General features: G+C 34.6%; 1 protein-coding gene across 3 annotated transcripts in view; it reads left to right on the forward strand.

Moving 5' to 3' along the window:
• The window catches only part of LOC136033005 (DNA polymerase subunit gamma-1-like), a 118659-nt gene that overhangs the window by 80507 nt on the left and 18200 nt on the right, over window positions 1-19952 (forward strand). For all 3 annotated transcript variants that reach the window (XM_065713534.1, XM_065713532.1, XM_065713533.1), the window contains exons 7-8: window positions 11887-12018; window positions 15733-15930. In XM_065713534.1, coding sequence (XP_065569606.1) covers window positions 11887-12018; window positions 15733-15930 — 330 coding nt within the window. The remainder of the gene's footprint in view (window positions 1-11886; window positions 12019-15732; window positions 15931-19952) is intronic.

Raw genomic sequence — 19952 nt, forward strand, 5'->3', positions numbered from 1 at the left:
CGCTCTTTACGCTAAAGCTTTTAATTGTATTAAAAAGCAGAATTGTGGCAAAGAGTCAAACTTTAGCGTAAAGAGCGAGGGATTGCGGAGGGGACAACCCATTTCATATACGGAGTAATTTCTGTTCGTTTTAAGTTTTAATGTCGCTCCTTACTTTCAGTTAAAAAAACTAGTTTTTTTTTATGTAATTTCTGAACGTTTTTGAATTAATGCATGTTTGATTTTGGCTCTCCACACATAAATTATTAAAATGAAATTTGCATATTAATTCCTTTTTTGGCTAAATTGCTTTCTCTTAGTTTTGATCAGACGATTTTGAGAAATAAGGGATGGGAAAGGAGGCCTAGTTGCCATGCAATTTTTCGGTTACATAAAAAGGCAACTATAAATTTTTATTTTTAACGAATTTTTCTATTAGTAAAAAATATACGTAACTTAAGAATTATCTTACGTAACAAACTTTTATATTATTTAATTTTTATTATGTATATGAGAGGGTTTGTACCCTCGTTAATACCTCGTTCTTTACACTAAATCGCAAGTTTTGTCCCAATTCTTTAAGAATGACCCCTGAATCAGAAAGGCCGTAGAATGAATAGTTGAAATTACTAAAAATACTATTGCATAAAGAGCGAGGTATTTATCTCCTCCTAAATACCTCGCTCTTTATGCTAAAGTATTTTTAGAACCCCTCACATGCGTAATAATCTCTGTTCGTTTTAAGTTTCATTGCTACTCTTTACTTTCAATTGAAAAAAAAATTTTCCATGTTTATTTTTTCATTTTTTTTTATAGTAATTTTAGAAAATCCTGCGTCCTTTTCATTGAATTTCTGTTCCCCCATGACACATTTCTCCATGGAAAGATCCTCCCACATAGCCCCCTCCCCTCAACCCCACCCCCAAAACCAAAAAAAATCCCCTGAAACCGACTGTACACTTCCCAATAACCATTATTATATGTAAACACTGGTCGAAGTTTGTAAGTTGCAGCCCCACCCCCAGGGACTTTGGGGGAGTAAGTCATTCCCAAAGACATAGTTATTATGGTTTTTGACTATGCGGAACAAAATGGCTATCTCAAAATTTTGATCTGTTGACTTTGGAGAAAAAATGAGCGTGGGAGGGGGCCTAGGTGCCCTCCAATTTTTTTGGTCACTTAAAAAGGGCACTAGAACTTTTCATTTCCGTTAGAATGAGCCCTCTTGCGACATTCTAGGACCACTTGGTCGATACGATGACCCCTGGGAAAAAAAAAACAAAAAAACAAACAAATAAACACGCACCCGTGATTTGTCTTCTGGCAAAAAATTCAAAATTCCACAATTTTGTAGATAGGAGCTTGAAACTTCTACAGTAGGGTTCTCTGATACGCTGAATCTGATGGTGTCATTTTCGTTAAGATCCTACGACTTTTAGGGGGCGTTTCCCCCTGTTTTCCTAAATAAGGCAAATTTTCTCAGGCTCGTAACTTTTGATGGGTAAGACTAAACTTGATGAAACTTATATATTTAAAATCAGCATTAAAATGCGATTCTTTTGATGTAGCTATTGATATCAAAATTCAATTTTTTAGAGTTTTGGTTACTATTGAGCCGGATCGCTCCTTACTACAGTTCGTTACCACGAACTGTTTGACTATTGGTATCAAAATTCCATTTTTTAGAGTTTCGGTTACTATTGAGCCGGGTCGCTCCTTACTACAGTTCGTTACCACGAATTGTTTGATATAACTCTCATATTTAGATTGATGACTTTATGTTTGCGGATTTGGTTCATCGTGCTGCTTCTTTTTTATCTGGAAGAGTGTGATTAAGACACATCGCTTCCAAATCAAATTGTTCAAAAACACTATCTGAATCGTTGAGAAATGAGTCAGTAAGTTCATTTGTGTTAATAGACAACACACTAGTGGGAGCATGAGCGTGAAATGATCTGTCAACTATTGTTATACTTTTTTGATCTTTCAATATTCAATGGACTATATTGTGCCTTTTTATATTGAGGTGAGTGATTAGTGCACATTTCTCATCTAGATCAATCTCATGAAAATCATCATCAGAGTCATTCAGAAATATTTAAATATGTTTGCCAATGGCCTGTGGAATTTCGCTGGGGTCATCTTGTAGCATGCAGCTTCTTCGGGTGGGGATACTCTCGATCATGTTCACAAAAGGATCCATAAGTGCAAGATTTACATACCCATGGGCAGTATTTAACCTCCATCTTCCCTCACAATGTCTATAGGATCTAAAGTTTTTTGTTTTTTTTCAGTTCCACTATTCTGATTTTCTTAGGTTTTTTTGCTAATGTTGAATCTTCATTGACCTAGAATATATAAAAAATATTTTAATATTCATCTATGATTTAATACCATCATCATCTATGAAAGTGAAAAGAAAATAGTATACATAGGGAGAAAATAATATTTAAAAATATTATAAAAAAGTAGTAGTAGCAGTAGCAGTAGTAATAGTAGGGTCGAGTAGCAATAGCTATAAAATGATTCGAACTCACATCTAGAAGAAATTACTGTCAGTGAATAAATCGAACCCAAAATAAACAAAAACTGCAATGAATAATCAAGTTATACCTAAAAAGAAGAGCAATTACCCCAAACAGCAATCGGATTAAATTCGACTAGGGATTCTAAAGACCAGAATATCTCTTATATTCCCCAATAATAGGTTTTAATTTGGACTTTGTGTTCTTATTCATATAATGTCAAAACGCAATAAAAAATTATATATATATAGCCCCGCTAAGGCCCCCCTATATTCCCCAACTCTTATTTTCCAGTTCTCCTTTCATCCTCCATAACCCTCTGAAAACTTCACCTCAAAAAACCTGCCAATTCTCGCGTCTTGAATCTCGTTTGAATACTTGAAAGTTATTTAAATGTCTTTAGTTAAGCTACTCAGGCTTCGAAATAGAAATTCCAAGCTAAGTTTCAAACAGAGCCTTACAGCCTCCTGAATCTCCTTTGAATTCTTGAAAATTATCTAATCTCTAAGCTATTCAGTTGCGAAATAAGAATTCCATGCTAAGTCTTAACCATGGCCTATGTTACAACCTCTTGAATCTCCTTTGAATTCTTCAAAATTATCTAAAACTCTTTAGCTACGCTCAGTATGTGGCAGTTTGCTATTTGGAGCCGTGCTATTAAACTATGATAATAAAACAAATAGTTAAACAACTTTTAGCAGTGGAGTCAATTAGGATGGGGTTTGGGCAGTTTTGTACCTCCCCAAGTCCTAATTTGTGACCCTTCTATATATTTTAAAAATATATTTTTGAGGGGAGGGATATTTCCATTGAAACTTCCTTTTTAGTATTTTCACTGAAAAAATGACAAACTTGTTCCTCTCTCCTGGATATCTGTAAATCCCTTTCTAAATTGTCATGAATTGCTAGCTGTAACAACAAAACTACGCCAGACTCTTTGAAAAAAACGCCAAAAAACTTAAGAGCCTTTGAAACCCAGAACTGCCAACACGATTAGTTCCTGAAGTGTTGAAGTTTTCGTTTTTCACATCAATATCTGGTGACTATTGGCAAGTATTTTAATGCCCTCCGTGGGTATGAGTGGTGACATATCTTTTTTGAGAATATGCCCTGCCCCTCCCCCCAATATTTGTTTTTGTTTTAAAGTTAACCTAATATTGGATGGTTTTAATTCAACCGTCAAAAGTTTAAACCTGTTTTGATTCCAAGAATGTGCTGCACTGTTAGCTGTCAGAGTTCAAAATTTTCACCCCTCTTATAGAATAGATTGATAAGAGCTAAGCACACAAAAGTAAATTCAAAAATGGGATTAGTTTAAAATTAGTTGTTGAATAGTGAACCTGGATTTAATTTGTATGATGCAAATATAGATTAATTAAAGGATAAATTAATAGGTAAGGCATATATAAGTCGAAACTGTGTGCATTAGAACCATTATCTTGAGATCGCATGTTGTTCATTCTTGAAATTTTCTTTCAAAACTGATAGTAATACCCTATTATCCAGCTGTCTTTATAGGGAAACAATCGTGTCAACTAGAAAAAAAATTTTCAAGTTTCTCTGAGCTGGTTTTTCTTAAGGAGTACATGCTTTAATTTTGTACTAATATGGTTATGCTAACGAGACTCATCTGGGAGTATTGCATGCCTATGACCACATATGGATGTAAACTCTGGACACAGAGACCCGCCACTACTATATCATTCCCAAAAGACTCTATCCATGCTCTTTGACAACCTCGACACATTTACACTCTTATTTTACTTACATTGTAAGAGCAGACGTAGTGATAGTAGTTTCCCAGAAAGTTTCAACTTAATATCCCTAGTCATTCTCGATATGCTTCTGAGGTGTCAAAAGTTTGACTAGATGCATTTTGAAAAATGAATGGGCTTGAGAGAAGGGCTGCTTGCCCTCCAATCTTTTGTTGCCTTTAAAAAGGGCACTAGACACTCACGCTGTAAATGGAGTGAAAGGGTGAGGACTTCCCCCTTCATATATTTCGTAAAAACATTTTTAACAAGTAAAAACAAAGTTGAAACATTTTAAATGTAATTTGTTTTCAATAAAGTGCAAATTATGTTCTGATCTTGAGAAGGCATGAGGGTTGTCAGCCTTACCTATGTTAATTTTTGCTCGTTTTATATTTGACTCGGTTATTTGTTGTATGATGTAAATAAACAAATACATTTAAAATGTTTTAACTTTTTTAATTTTAATAGATCAAAAATTGTTAAAATTTTGAGGAATATATATCAGCATATGTATACTAAACTGACAATCCACGGACTTTTTTTTCAGTAGAGTTTAAATTATGTTCTGGTCTTGAGAAGGTATTAGGGTGAAGGACATAATTTCCAGGCCTTCAACCACAGTGAACAAAATGGCTATCTCAAAATTTGTTAGATGCGTTTTGGGAATTGACTGGTGTGTGGACTTGGGGGAGGGGCTCGTTGCACTTCAATCACTTTTGACAAATAAAGAGGGACTAGCCATTTGAATTTCTAATCGAATGAGCCTTTTTTGAAGTGTCTACGATAACAAATGGCCATCTCAAAATTTCTATCAGATACACGACGGGAAAATACGATGTTTGGGGGGGGGTATCCACCCTCTGATCCCTCTGAATCTTACAAAGGGCTTTAGAAGTTCTTATTAGCAATCCAACGAGCCCTCTTCGAAGATTATACGACCACATATATATATATATATATATATATATATATATACCCGCAGATCATAACATATTTCACCCTGAGGGCTGGGGGGTCATCTTGAAAGGCATAATTTTCGGTGCTTACAATTACGTTGAACAAAATGGCTATCTCAAAATTTTGATTGGATGGGCTGAGGGAAATGCTGAGTGAGGAAGGGGGTTTAGTTATCCTCTAACCAATTTCGACTATTAAAAACGGCACTGGCTCTTTCAATTTTCAAATGAAATTACTGTTTCGAAGATTCTACGGCCATCTCAAAATTTCTATTAGATATATTTCGGGCAAAAATGAGGTTGTAGGGATATCCACCCTCCAATCACTCTGAGCCTTAAAAAGGGCATTAGAACTCTTGAAGGCGAATCCAATGTTTCCATCCTCAAAGACATAATTTCCAGATCTTTCAATTGCGTTGGACAAAATAGCTATCTCAAAATTTTCATTGGATTTGATTGGGGAAATGGTGGGCATGGGAGGGGGCTAGTTTTCCTCCAATCATTTGTGGCTATTAAAAAGGGCACTGGCCCCTATAATTTCCAATCGAATAAACTGTTTTTGAAGTTTCTACGACAACAAATGGCCATCTCAAAATTGAAATCAGAAGCGTTTCGGGAAAATACGAGATATGGGAGGGGGGTATCCACCCTCCGATCACTCTGAATGTTAAAAAGAGAACTAGTACTTCTGATTACCAATCCAATTTGCCTCTTCCAAAGGTTATACGATCATCCTTTCTAAATATACCTTATTTGTCCCCAGGGCATAATTTACAACCCTTGTCCTGAGGGATATGGGGGTTTGTCATCCCCAAAAACAATATATCCAGACTTTTCAATTTCGTAGAACAAAAACCTATCTCAAAACTTTTTTTTAGATGTGTTTGGAGAAATAGTGGGCGTGGGAGAGGGTTAGTTGCCCTCCAATCACATTCAACTATTAAAACAGGCACTGTCTCTTTGAATTTTTCATCCAGTGAGCTGTTTTCGAAGTTTTTTTGACAATAAATGTCCATCTCAAATTTTCTATCAGATGTATTTGGCAAAAATACGAGATTTGGGGTGGGGGTATCCACCCTCTGATCACTTTGAGTCTTAAAAAGGGCATTAGAACCTCTGATTACCAATTCAGTGAGCCCCCTCCGAAATTTATACGATCACCCTTTCTATATACCTCATATGCCCCCAGGGCATATCTTGCAACTTGAGAGCTTGGGGGGGGGGGGGTTGTCATCCTCAAAGACATAATTTCCAGACCTTTCAATTATCTTGAAGAAAACGGCTATCTAAAAATTTTGCTTGGATGGGTTAGCGGAAATGGTGGGCTTCAGATGGGTTAGTTGCCCTCAACTAACTCAACAATCATCAACTAACCTCAAATCAACAATCATTTTCGACAATGAAAAAGGGCACTAGCCCTTTCAGTTTCCAATTGAATGAGCCTTTTTCGACAACAAAAGTACGCCAGACTCTTTGAAAAAAACGCCAAAAAACTTAAGAGCCTTTCACAATACAAAATACGCCAGAACCTTTGAAAAACACGCCAAAAAACGTCAGAGCCTTCCAGAACTGCCAACACGATTAGTTCCTGAAGTGTTGAATTTTTCGTTGTCAACATCAATATCTGGTGACTGTTGGCAAGTATTTTAATGCCCTCCGTGGGTATGAGTGGTGACATCTCTTTTTTGAGAATATGCCCTCCCCCTCCCCCCAATATTTGTTTTTGTTTTAAAGTTAACCTAATATTGGATGGTTTTAATTCAACCATCAAAAGTTTAAACCTGTTTTAATTCCAAGAATGTGCTGGACTGTTAGCTGTCAGAGTTCAAAATTTTCACCCCTCTTATAGAATAGATTGATAAGAGCTAAGCACACAAAAGTAAATTCAAAAATGGGATTAGTTTAAAATTAGTTGTCGAATAGTGAACCCGGATTTAATTTGTATAATGCAAATATAGATTAATTAAAGGATAAATTAATAGGTAAGGCATATATAATTCGAAACTACGTGCATTAGAACCATTATCTTGAGATTGCATGTTGTTCATTCTTGAATTTTCTTTCAAAACTGATAGTAATACCCTATTATCCAGCTGTCTTTATAGGAAAAAATCGTGTCAACTAGAAAAATATTTTTCAAGTTTCTCTGAGCTGGTTTTTCTTAAGGAGTACATGCTTTAATTTTGTACTAATATGGTTATGCTAACGAGACTCATCTGGGAGTATTGCATGCCTATGACCACATATGGATGTAAACTCTGGACACAGAGACCCGCCACTACTAATATCATTCCCAAAAGACTCTATGCTCTTTGACAACCTCGACACATTTACACTCTTATTTTACTTACATTGTAAGAGCAGACGTAGTGATAGTAGTTTCCCAGAAAGTTTCAACTTAATATCCCTAGTCATTCTCGATATGCTTCTGAGGTGTCAAAATTTTGACTAGATGCATTTTGAAAAATGAATGGGCTTGAGAGAAGGGCTGCTTGCCCTCCAATCTTTTGTTGCCTTTAAAAAGGGCACTAGACACTCACGCTGTAAATGGAGTTAAAGGGTGAGGACTTCCCCCTTCATATATTTAGTAAAAACATTTTTAACAAGTAAAAACAAAGTTTAAACATTTTAGATGTAATTTGTTTTCAATAAAGTGCAAATTATGTTCTGGTCTTGAGAAGGCATGGGGGTTGTCAGCCTTACCTATGTTAATTTTTGCTCGTTTTAGATTTGACTCGGTTATTTGTTGTATGATGTAAATAAACAAATACATTTAAAATGTTTTAACTTTTTTAATTTTAATAGATCAAAAATTGTTAAAATTTTGAGGAATATATATCAGTATTTGTATACTAAACTGACAATCCATGGCCTTTTTTTCAGTAGAGTTTAAATTATGTTCTGGTTTTGATAAGGCGTGAGGGTCAAGGACATAATTTCCAGGCCTTCAACCACACTGAACAAAATGGCTATCTCAAAATTTGTTAGATGCGTTTTGGGAATTAACTGGTGTGTGGAGTTGGGGGAGGGGCTAGTTGCACTCCAATCACTTTCGACAAATAAAGAGGGACTAGCCATTTGAATTTCTAATCGAATGAGCCTTTTTTGAAGTGTCTACGATAACAAATGACCATCTAAAAATTTCTATCCGATACACGACGGGATACAACAACAAAAGAGAGAATAATTGGGACTTTTTTCCCAAGACAGAGAGTCGAGTGTATTCTCCTGATGAGCCCTTATGTTGGGTGTTGCCTCTGAATTATTTGTCTATATTATTTTTTCTATTGTTTGGTAAATGACGACTTATACTTATTGACGACATGACTGCCTGTCCATGGATTATTCTTTATGGTTGATTGTGTGTGGCTATGCTGTTTGACCTATGTGATTGTATGGATGAGTAGGGTTAAGGCCTCATTCAAGTGCTGGTCTATATTAATCACTAATTTAGGAAAACAGTCTTCCAAGATTTTTCTTGGAAAATCTTCTCTCTGTCTCTCTTTTTTTTTTTTTTTCTTTTTTTTTGTGCTGTTGCATTGGTGATTTCTCTTTTCATGATATATATATATACATATATATATATATATATATATATATATATATATATATATATATATATATATATATATATATATATATATATGTATATATATATATATATATATATATATATATATATATATATATATATATATATATATATATATATATATACCCGCAGTAAGTTATCCTCTAACCAATTTTGACTGTTAAAAACGGCACTGGCTCTTTCAATTTTCAAATGAAATTACTGTTTCGAAGATTCTACTGCCATCTCAAAATTTTTATTAGATATATTTCGGGCAAAAATGAGGTTGTAGGGATATCCACCCTCCAGTCACTCTGAGTCTTAAAAAGGGCATTAGAACTCCTGGAGACGAATCCATTGAGCCCCCTCCGAAGTTCATACAATCACCCTTTCTATGTATACCTTGTATGTCCCCAGGGCATGACTTACAACCCTGAGGGTTGTGGGAGGTTTCCATCCTCAAATACATAATTTCCAGATCTTTCAATTGCGTTGGACAAAATAGCTATCTCAAAATTTTTATTGGATTTGTTTGTGGAAATAGTGGGCATAGGAAGGGGGTTAGTTTTCCTCCAATCATTTTTGGCTATTAAAAAGGGCACTGGTCCCTATAATTTCCAATCGAATAAGCTGTTTTTGAAGTTTCTACGACAACAAATGGCCATCTCAAAATTGAAATCAGAAGCGTTTCGCGAAAATTCGAGATATGGGAGGGGGTATCCACCCTCCGATCACTCTGAATGTTAAAAAGAGAACTAGTACTTCTGATTACCAATCCAATTTGCCTCTTCCAAAGGTTATACGATCATCCTTTCTATATATACCTTATTTGTCGCCAGGGCATAATTTACAACCCTTGCCCTGAGGGATATGGGGGTTTGTCATCCTCAAAAACATTATATCCAGACTTTTCAATTTCGTAGAACAAAAACCAATCTCAAAACTTTTTTAGACGTGTTTGGAGAAATAGTGGGCGTGGGAGAGGGTTAGTTGCCCTCCAATCACTTTCAACTATTAAAACAGGCACTGTCTCTTTGAATTTTTCATCCAGTGAGCTGTTTTCGAAGTTTTTTTGACAATAAATGTCCATCTCAAATTTTCTATCAGATGTATTTGGCAAAAATACGAGATTTGGGGTTTTTTTGACAATAAATGTCCATCTCAAATTTTCGATCTGATGTATTTGGCAAAAATACGAGATTTGGGGTGGGGTTTCCAATTAAATGAGCCTTTTTCGAAGTTTCTACGACAAAAAATGATCATCTCAAAATTTCTATCAGATACATGTCGGGAAAATACGAGTAGGAGGGTATACACCCTCCCATCACTCTGAATCTCAGAAATGGCACTAAAACCTCTGAGTAGCAATCTAATGAGCAAGTTTATACGATCAAACTTTCTATATAAACTTTATGTACCCCTAGGGTATAACTTATAGCCCTTTCACTGAGGGCTGTAGGAGGGTTGTCATCCTTGAATGCATAATTTCCGGACCATTCAACTACGTTAAACAAAATGAATGTCTCAAAATTTTGATTGGATGTGTTTGGGGAAATGCTGGATGTGAAAGGAGGGTTACTTGCCCTTCAATTACTTTCGACTATTAAAAAGGGCAGTAGTCCTTTCAATTTCCAGTCAAATGATTTCTTTTCGAATTTTCTACGATAACAAATGGCTATATCAAAATTTCTATCAAATGTATTTCAGAAAAATACGAGGCTTGGGGGATATCTGCCCTCTGATCCCTCTGAATCTCAAAAATCTCAAAAAGGGCACTAGGACTTCTGATTACCAATCCCCTTCGGAAATTTTACGATCAACCTTTCTATATATATATATATATATATATATATATATATATATATATATATATATATATATATATATATATATATATATGGATTATTCTTTATGGTTGATTGTGTATGGCTATGCTGTTTGACCTATGTGGTTGTATGGATGAGTAGGGTTAAGGCCTCATTCAAGTGCTAGTCTGTATTAATCACTAATTTAGGAAAACAGTTTTCCCTTTCTCCTTCTATCTCCTTTCTTTTTTTCTTTTTTTTCTTTCTTTTTTTCTTTTTTTAATGTGTTTGTGCTGTTGCATTGATGATTTCTCTTTTCGTTATATATATATATATATATATATATATATATATATATATATATATATATATATATATATATATATATATATATATATATATATATATATATATATACCTTAAATGACCCTAGGGCGTAACTTACAACCCTCGCCCTGAGCGCTTTGGGGGCGGGGGCTCATGCTCAAAGATATAATTTCTATTTTGGAGATATCCAAAATGGATATCTTAAATTTTGATTGGTTGTCTTTGGGAAAATTGTGGATGTGGAAGGGGGGCTAGTTGTCCTTCAATCATTTTCGACTATTAAGGGTACTAGCCCCAGCAATTTCCAATCGACTGAGCCTTTTTTGGGGTTCTACGATAACAAATAACCATCTCAAAATTTCTATCATATGTATTTTGGGAAAATTCGAGGTGCAGGGGGGGGGTCCACCCTCCCATCACTGTGAATCTCGAAAAGGGCACTAAAACTTCTTATTAGTAATCAAATGAGCCTCTTTCAAAGTTTATTCAATCATCCTTTCTATATAAATCCTATAAGCCCCCAGGGCGTAACTTAAAACCCTTGCTCTGACGCCTTGGGGGGGGGGTGTCATCCTCAAAGTCATAGTTTCCGGATTTTTAACTACGTTAAACAGAATGGCTATCTCAAAATTTCTATTGGATTTGTTTGGGGAAATGGCGGGCGTGTGAGGGGTGTTAGTTGCCCTCTAATCAATTACGACTATGGAAAAAGGTACAAGCCCTTCCAATTTCCAATCAGATGAGCTCTTTTAGATATTTCTACGACAACTCCTTCGATACAATGTGCCCTGGTCTAAAAGGAAAAAAAATACATTGTGCACACATCGCTCTTTACTTAGGCAGCGCAATAGCGCTGATGAATTCTGCTGAACGTCAAAAATCGTCTGTTTTCCACTAAAGCTTAGAACTGACCATTTTTAATTTGTTTATTTGCTTTTTAATTCTCCATCTTAGTTTTTCTTTTTGTAGGGGACTAGGATCCTAATTCTGAATGAAAATGGGAAGCTTCTTTTGACAGCTGCTGGAATGGATCCTGCAATTCCTGTAACCTGGGAAGACTTACGAAAAGTAAAAGCAGACGTACGAAAAAGAATTAATGAGGTACTAAATATTTTTACAATTTAATTATATTTTGCTACAATAGAAAGTTTTCAAGTAAAAAAAAAAGTTTGTCGGGTCTATATATTTTAATGTTATGGGCTCGAAGTTGTAAATATAAACGAAAGAAAATTCAAATAGTCAGTGTCGTCAGTTAATGTGTTTTGACAAAAGGATAATTTTATTGTTTCGTAAATTAAATATATTTTAATTTTGCAGACTATGCACCCTTTTTATCTATGCTTAAAATAAAATCAAAATCTGTCTTCGTTACTGTCTACTAAAAGTTTTAATCTGTTTGTGTATTTTCTTTTGCTGTTAAGAGTGTACTCTATATTAATGTTTTCATAATTGTGAGAAAAATGAATGAAATGATTGTGTATTTGTCAACCAACAATGAGCTACCCTTGCACTTTTAACGAAAACCAGAAAAGGACATATTCAAATGCTTTTATATTTTTGTAATGAAGACTGATTTTTATTCATGTGCCTTTAAATTCTTTATGAGCGTTTATTCATCAACTTGGTTGCTTTTATGCTGAAAATGGAAAATGCGTAAGATTATTTGGACACTTTACGACCGGTTCTCCCAAACCCAAAATTTGAAGTCTGCTTACCCCTCTCACCCCTGCTGACTAGCCTAAGCTTGACTCTTGAGAAATAAAGGCAACATTCAAAATTATCATAATTTGATCTTGGGTGGCATTCCTCAACCCCTCAATTTTCAAACCAGCTTTCTTTATCTCCCTTAAATCCATTTTACATATCTAGACTACCTATATATCAGACTACTGTAAGAAGAAGGATAACAGCTAGATTCATCGAAACTTGTCTTGCTAAATGTATTTTAAAATGAAAAGTCAATTATATTGCATGACAAGAAAGAAAGGGACAAAAAAGTCCCTTTCTCTATGACAAAAAAGGGAAAAACTATTTTCTGTCCTGTTTCATATAAAGGTGCAATTTAAGTAGGTAATCTCTTTCTTGGCGTGCCTTGGAGTCACCGTACGTGTCGTAGGAGTTTCAGTGTCTGCTAGGTGCTAATTTAACAGACTTGTGTACAATAATCAATTTATGTTGTGTGAGTTGGTTTTTCTCAGAAAGATTCATTACAGTCTATATATTTAAATACGCTTAATTTTTTTTGTGTCAATTCAAAATCTAATTTTTCGTTCTCTTGGAATCGTTGTCGCTATTAGATCTAATTTATTTTTCATAGTAAGACAAGAAATAACAGAACCATAAGAAAATTATTTGAGAGACCCTACTAAGTAAAACTTGGTTAAATTCGGCTTAAAATTACCCTAACTTCCATAAAATTCAAAGTGTATCTTGTTATTTATTCTTATACATAGGGAGGTTAATTCAAACTTCAAAGTGTATCTTGTTATTTATTCTTATACATAACGAGCTTAATTCAAGCTTCAAAGTGTATCTTGTTATTTATTCTTATACATAACGATCTTAATTCAAACTTTAAAGTGTATCTTGTTATTTATTCTTATACATAACGAGCTTAATTCAAACTACAAAGTGTACCTTGTTATTTATTCTTATACATAACGAGCTTAGTTCAAGCTTCAAAGTGTATCTTGTTATTTATTCTTATACATAACGAGCTTAATTCAAGCTTCAAAGTGTATCTTGTTATTTATTCTTATACATAACGATCTTAATTCAAACTTTAAAGTGTATCTTGTTATTTATTCTTATACATAACGAGCTTAATTCAAACTACAAAGTGTACCTTGTTATTTATTCTTATACATAACGAGCTTAATTCAAACTTCAAAGTGTATCTTGTTATTTATTCTTATACATAACGAGCTTAATTCAAGCTTCAAAGTGTATCTTGTTATTTATTCTTATACATAACGATCTTAATTCAAACTTTAAAGTGTATCTTGTTATTTATTCTTATACATAACGAGCTTAATTCAAACTACAAAGTGTACCTTGTTATTTATTCTTATACATAACGAGCTTAATTCAAACTTCAAAGTGTATCTTGTTATTTATTCTTATACATAACGAGCTTAATTCAAGCTTCAAAGTGTATCTTGTTATTTATTCTTATACATAACGATCTTAATTCAAACTTTAAAGTGTATCTTGTTATTTATTCTTATACATAACGAGCTTAATTCAAACTACATAGTGTACCTTGTTATTTATTCTTATACATAACGAGCTTAGTTCAAGCTTCAAAGTGTATCTTGTTATTTATTCTTATACATAACGATCTTAATTCAAACTTTAAAGTGTATCTTGTTATTTATTCTTATACATAACGTTCTTAATTCAAGCTTCAAAATGTATCTTGTTATTTATTCTTATACATAACAAGCTTAATCCAAACTTCAAAGTGTATCTTGTTATTTATTCTTAAACATAACGAGCTTAATTGAACCTTCAAAGTGTATCTTGTTATTCATTCTTATTCATAACGAGCTTGGATAAATTCCTCTTTCCTCATACGCTAATTCTACTTCGTCTATTCCAACTGTAGGAAAGGACTTTTTCGCCATTGCATAACCAAGAACTTAATATGTATGGGGTTTTTCATGTTTGCGAGTGAAAGGATGAAACTGTGCACCCTCTTAGTACCCCTTGTCGTCTATTCTTACTCCTAATACATAAATCTGTTAGATTTAAATAGCTGCCTGCACTCGTAAAGAAAACAAACTGAATATTTGTTAGTATAAACGATATAGGGCTTGACAAACGACCAGGCTCCTATGTAAACTTAACTAAATACCTCTCTAGGTGGCTCTACGAAAATATTGTTTGGATCCTCCTCTCTTCCCCTCTGGCCTTCTGCAATACCTATCACTATGAAATTCTAGATATAGTAGCCTTTATTATCCGCAGAATTGGGGTATGTGAGTGCCGTGGATAATCGAATTTAGCGGACGATCCAGATATTGGGAAAAAAAAAGGTTGTAGGGACACAGAAAAACAAAGTTACGCTTATCAAACGTGTATTTAAAACAAAACAACGGGAACAGGTAATAATGGAATCACATTATAGTAATCAATTGAAAAAACCGGAACAAATCATAGTATTATCAGATATTTTTTTACGATTTTTGTATTATAACTTTTTTTAAATTTACATTGCCGCTGTTAATCTACATTACGGATAATTGAACCGCGGATAATCGGAAGCTGACTGTATTTGGAACTTACTTTGTTTAATGTCAAAAATGATTTTCTGAATGACAGAGAAATTGGCTCACAAATCCACTCTTAACAGTGATTGCATTGGCTAGATCTGACGCCAGTACCTGGCTATCTAATTCAGTATAAACAGCTTGCTCATTCTGGTGCCATTTTAAGTAAATGTTTAATTATCATAACGATATATTTTGGATTCTTCACGAAGGTTATTCGTGAGCTGAGATGTTCTTTCGTGAGCAGTTTCTTGCGTAGTAGTTTTAGTAAGTAAGCGCTGGTATCCTGTACACATGTTTGAAGGACCATGCTGTTTGTCCCTTTGAATTAGCAATCGGCATCCTCGATTTTAGATGCCTTCAAATTTTTTAATGTCAAAATTAGTAAGGGGCTGCTCTGACTTTAGATCCAAAGAGGACCAACCGGAGTGCCGAAGAACCGACTCTAGTTCTAGCGTATGGGTTAGACTTAGACTTTGTTTGATGTCAAAATAACTGCATTATTTGGGTTTAATCGTCAATTTATGTACTTTAATCTTTTTAGGGCTCACTGCCTATAGAGAATATCGACTTATTATCTTGCAAGATAAAAGATATGGTTGAGAAGAGAGCTTGGCATGGAGGAACTGAGTCCCATATGTTTAATAAACTGGAAGAAATTGTTGGAGAACCAGAACCGAAAACACCAGTGCTAGGCTGTCGCATAACCCGAGCTTTGGACCCATGTAACGTTGGAGAAAGTGTAAGGCTCGAATTGTGTTGGGCTAGCAATACTTTGGTTTTGTCGTGTTTTTTTTCCCTAGCACCCCGATTTCAGCTTAATTCTAGAAAGTGTTAAGGGTCTAACCTCTGCGGTTTTAAGGGAAAGTGTGGACCTTAGGCCATATTGATGAATATGACTTTGTATTTTGGAAAGCTTCGTATAACTGTTGCCTGGGGCCAAAAAGGATGGTTTTTGCTTGTGTTTCTACCCATTTCTGTTCGTGATTTCAGCTGAGTTAATCATTCGGTTTTTCGCACTTGGATTGCGGTAGAGAAATGGCATCAGATGTGCCTCTTAAACTTTAAAAGTTTTCTCATTGCTGAAGAAATTAGAGTTTATCCTTTGCTTCTTTCTAAGTAATGACATTAGAAACTTGGCCTACAGCAAAAAAAGTCAACTTTTGAACTAAGACAGATAGATTTTTTTCGACGGCAGTCGATAGCTCTTGATGAGCTGATCAAAGTATATGTCATCCATTTTTTGGTACAAAAATTCCTTCATGAGATATACCAGTTTGAAAGTTTGAAGGGGTTGACAACTTCAATAGTAAAGTACACACTAAAACCATAAATAGGCCGATACAGAAATGCTACCAGATGTGCCTCTTAAACTTTAAAAGTTCTCTCATTACTAAAGAAATTAGAGGTTATCCTTTGCTCCTTTCTAAATGATGACGTTAGAAACTTGGCGTATGGCAAAAAAGTAAACTTTGGAACTAAGACAGATAGATTTTTTTCGACGGCAGTAGATAGCTCTTGATGAGCTGATCAAATTATATATTATTCATTCTATGGTAGAAAAATTCCTTCATGAGATATACGAGTTTGAAAGTTTAAAGGAGTTGACAACTTCAGTAGTAAGGTACAAACTGAAACCAAAACTAGGTCGATACCAATTGTGAGACATATAGAGGAGTTTTAAGCAACAGTCGGCTGTTAGCTCATAATCATATTTGTCAATGAGAGGTTCGCAACTTTTGCGAGTTGGTGCACCTAGTATTTATTTTAAGATCCTTACAGATTAACAACTTCAGCGTCTAATCAAAGCAAGGAAACAAAACCGAAGTGCTTTTACTCGGCAAAGCCGAACAAAGGTTGCCGCAACATCTCACGTTGCCCATGCAGCGTAGATCGAATTTTTTCTATTTTTATTTTTTTTGTTAAATACTGAAAATGCAATTATATTTATGTATTGTTATCAATTTTAACGTATTGACGTAAATGATCCTGAACAAAACATGACAGTCATGGAAAAGGAAATTGGAAGAATGACATTTTTTCCAGTTTAACTAAATAAGTTCTTTGCTAATTTTTATTTTTATCTTAGTGAGTTATCGGCTAAATAGAAAATGGATTTAGCAGCCGAAAAGTAATAAAAATAAAAAAATTATTCTGATCCTAGATCACACCTGAAAATTCAAAACATTGTTTTTGAAAATATATAAAAAAATATGTGTGAAGTTCTCACAGTCGTTCACTAAAAGCACAACATAGGCCAAGTTTTTTCCACTGCGTTTAGTTTAAAACTATAACAGTGCTCCTTCAGCAGATAAGTAATAATTCTGCTGACAAACTTGGGCACTATGTTTTTTTTTTGTTTTTTTGAAATAGAAAAGCACAAAATCGTGATATAAAAAAATCTATAATGTTGAATCATTATTGAGAATACAATAGCACTTCTCATAAATAATGCTCGTCCTCGCCTTTCATTCTTAAAGTCGCCAGAAGTCTTAATCACCGCATTTTGAAACAAGTATTACATAAACTTCCGAAAGAATTATCACTTTTCACATCTTGGAAATCTCACATAACACACCCTTTGGAACCCGGGTTGAAACTTTCGTAACTAAGCTACAATTTAGTTACATTTCGTTTGAACTTGTTAGACCTTATCAGCTACTAAAGCAATACATTTAATGTTTATTATTTGGACGCTTCAACAACTAAAAAAGGAATGAATCACTTCATCACCTGCATTCTCCACTTCTCTCTTGAATGTGTAACGTTATATCCTTTGCATTTTCTCTGCCCTCTTCGGAATAGCCGCAAATATGTTCGAGACCATGACAATAGTTTTTTGTATTGTAAATTTTACTAAAATATTGGGTAAAGAGATAAAGATGTTGTTTAGAAATTGCTACATGATTTTCTATATAGAAAAATATTTGGCACTTAAGTATTATACGAGAAACACTCGAGAAGCGAAGTTTGGTTAATGCTATTGAAATATACCTAAGTAAGATGAAAATATAATAGTTTAGAAACAAATTTGGGCTATATATTTGCACTTTAGGGGGAGGGGAGTAAAGCATAGTATATATTAAATACGTAACCTAAACAAAAATATTCTATCCTAACCTACCCAAAATACCAACTAAATATTTAATTAAATTGTAGCTATCCATGGTTAGACACAATATTCTATCACTATACATTGCAAACTATCTGGGATGAAAATCCGGTAATGTTTCGATTGTTTCTCATATAATATTGAAATACGAGATATTTTTATGGTTAAACAATGCACAATAATAAAATCTTAGATTATTCAATATCGTGTTGGCTGATAATCACAAAGTTAGTTATATTACTCAGTACATAAACGAACATACAAAATATGTGTCATTAATCTCCACAGTAGTTCAATTGCCTGTAATTTTTCTTTTTTTGGAAGGGTGATAAATATTTTTTCAAACCGTAACTACCAAACTACAAAAATTAATTAAAATAATTAAGAAAATTTAGCATAAAAAGACATGGATGGTATCTGGCCAAAGACGAAGACCCCCCCCCCCCCACCTTGGCATCACGAAAGACGAGCAACCCTTTGCTGAATGCCTTTTGAAATGTTTAGCGTTTAAAAGATTGTTTTCCTTCTCTGCTTCCTTGAAGACTAGGGGTGATACATAAATGTAAAGATAAATTCTTACACGCGTCAAAATCATCACATCAATGGCCTCGTAAAACGAATCAACCAAACATGAATTCAAACATATTCCGATAAATGTTGACCAACTGTGATCTAAGGAAAGCTAATTCTTTTTGTCTGGATCTAATAGATCTTCTGTCAGGCATTTCAGCCCACCAACTCATCAGACAACAAATAAAAGTATAAAAATGATCGAAAATATCGCTAGTTATTAGAGAGTCCTAGATCGAAGTAAAGATAAAGAAATTGTAATCAGTCAAAGAATCAGTAACAGCAGTATCCCGTCTCCGCTCTTAGGCACACCCATAGCCGCTACTCCTTTCTTCCTTTATTTTTTTAAGATGACATACAAGTTTGACGGCGATCCCCTCAAGACGCAGGTGTTATTAATTTTTTCGAGACGCCGGAGTTTGTTAACATAATTGGGTTTATTTTCGAATAGATGGGGGTGGTTGTTCTGTTAATTACTTAAAAAACCCACAAGGGGCAGGAAGCAAGAAAAAACCTTCAAAACCCCGCCAAATCATGCTTTCTTTGGCTATTACGTATTCGGGGCTAGTTTTCTAAGAGACGCAGGTTGTTACGTAATAGGGATTGTTTTTTAAGACATTTCAAGACTTTTAAACACATTTTTGTTCAAGACATTTTGAGACATTTTTCTTCAAGAAAATTTTCATGACTTTTCAAGACATTTCAAGGCGTTCCTTTAAGACGTTTTTCTTCAAGACGTTGTTCCAGACGCTTCAAGGCATTTCAAGACGTTTTTAAACATTTTCCTTTAAGGCTTTTCAAGACATTATTTAAGGTATGTTTCTTCGAGACGTTTTCCAAGACGTTTTCAAGATGTTTTTTAGGGAAAAAACCTTCAGGGAAATCTAGTGAGGTACCTTCATCAGGGCAGGGGCCCTAGCGAGTAATTCCACCGTGCCCCTAGTGACCAATTCAACCGGGCTACTAGAATCCTTTTCCACCGGGAGAGGGGCCCCTAGCAGTCAATTCCAACGGGGGCCCTAGCAACCAATTGCAATGGAGCCCTAGCACCCAATTTCACTGAGGGCCCCAGCATCTTATTC

This window comes from Artemia franciscana, chromosome 11 (assembly GCF_032884065.1).
Source record: "Artemia franciscana chromosome 11, ASM3288406v1, whole genome shotgun sequence".
In the NCBI taxonomy this organism is placed as follows: Eukaryota; Metazoa; Arthropoda; class Branchiopoda; order Anostraca; family Artemiidae; genus Artemia; species Artemia franciscana.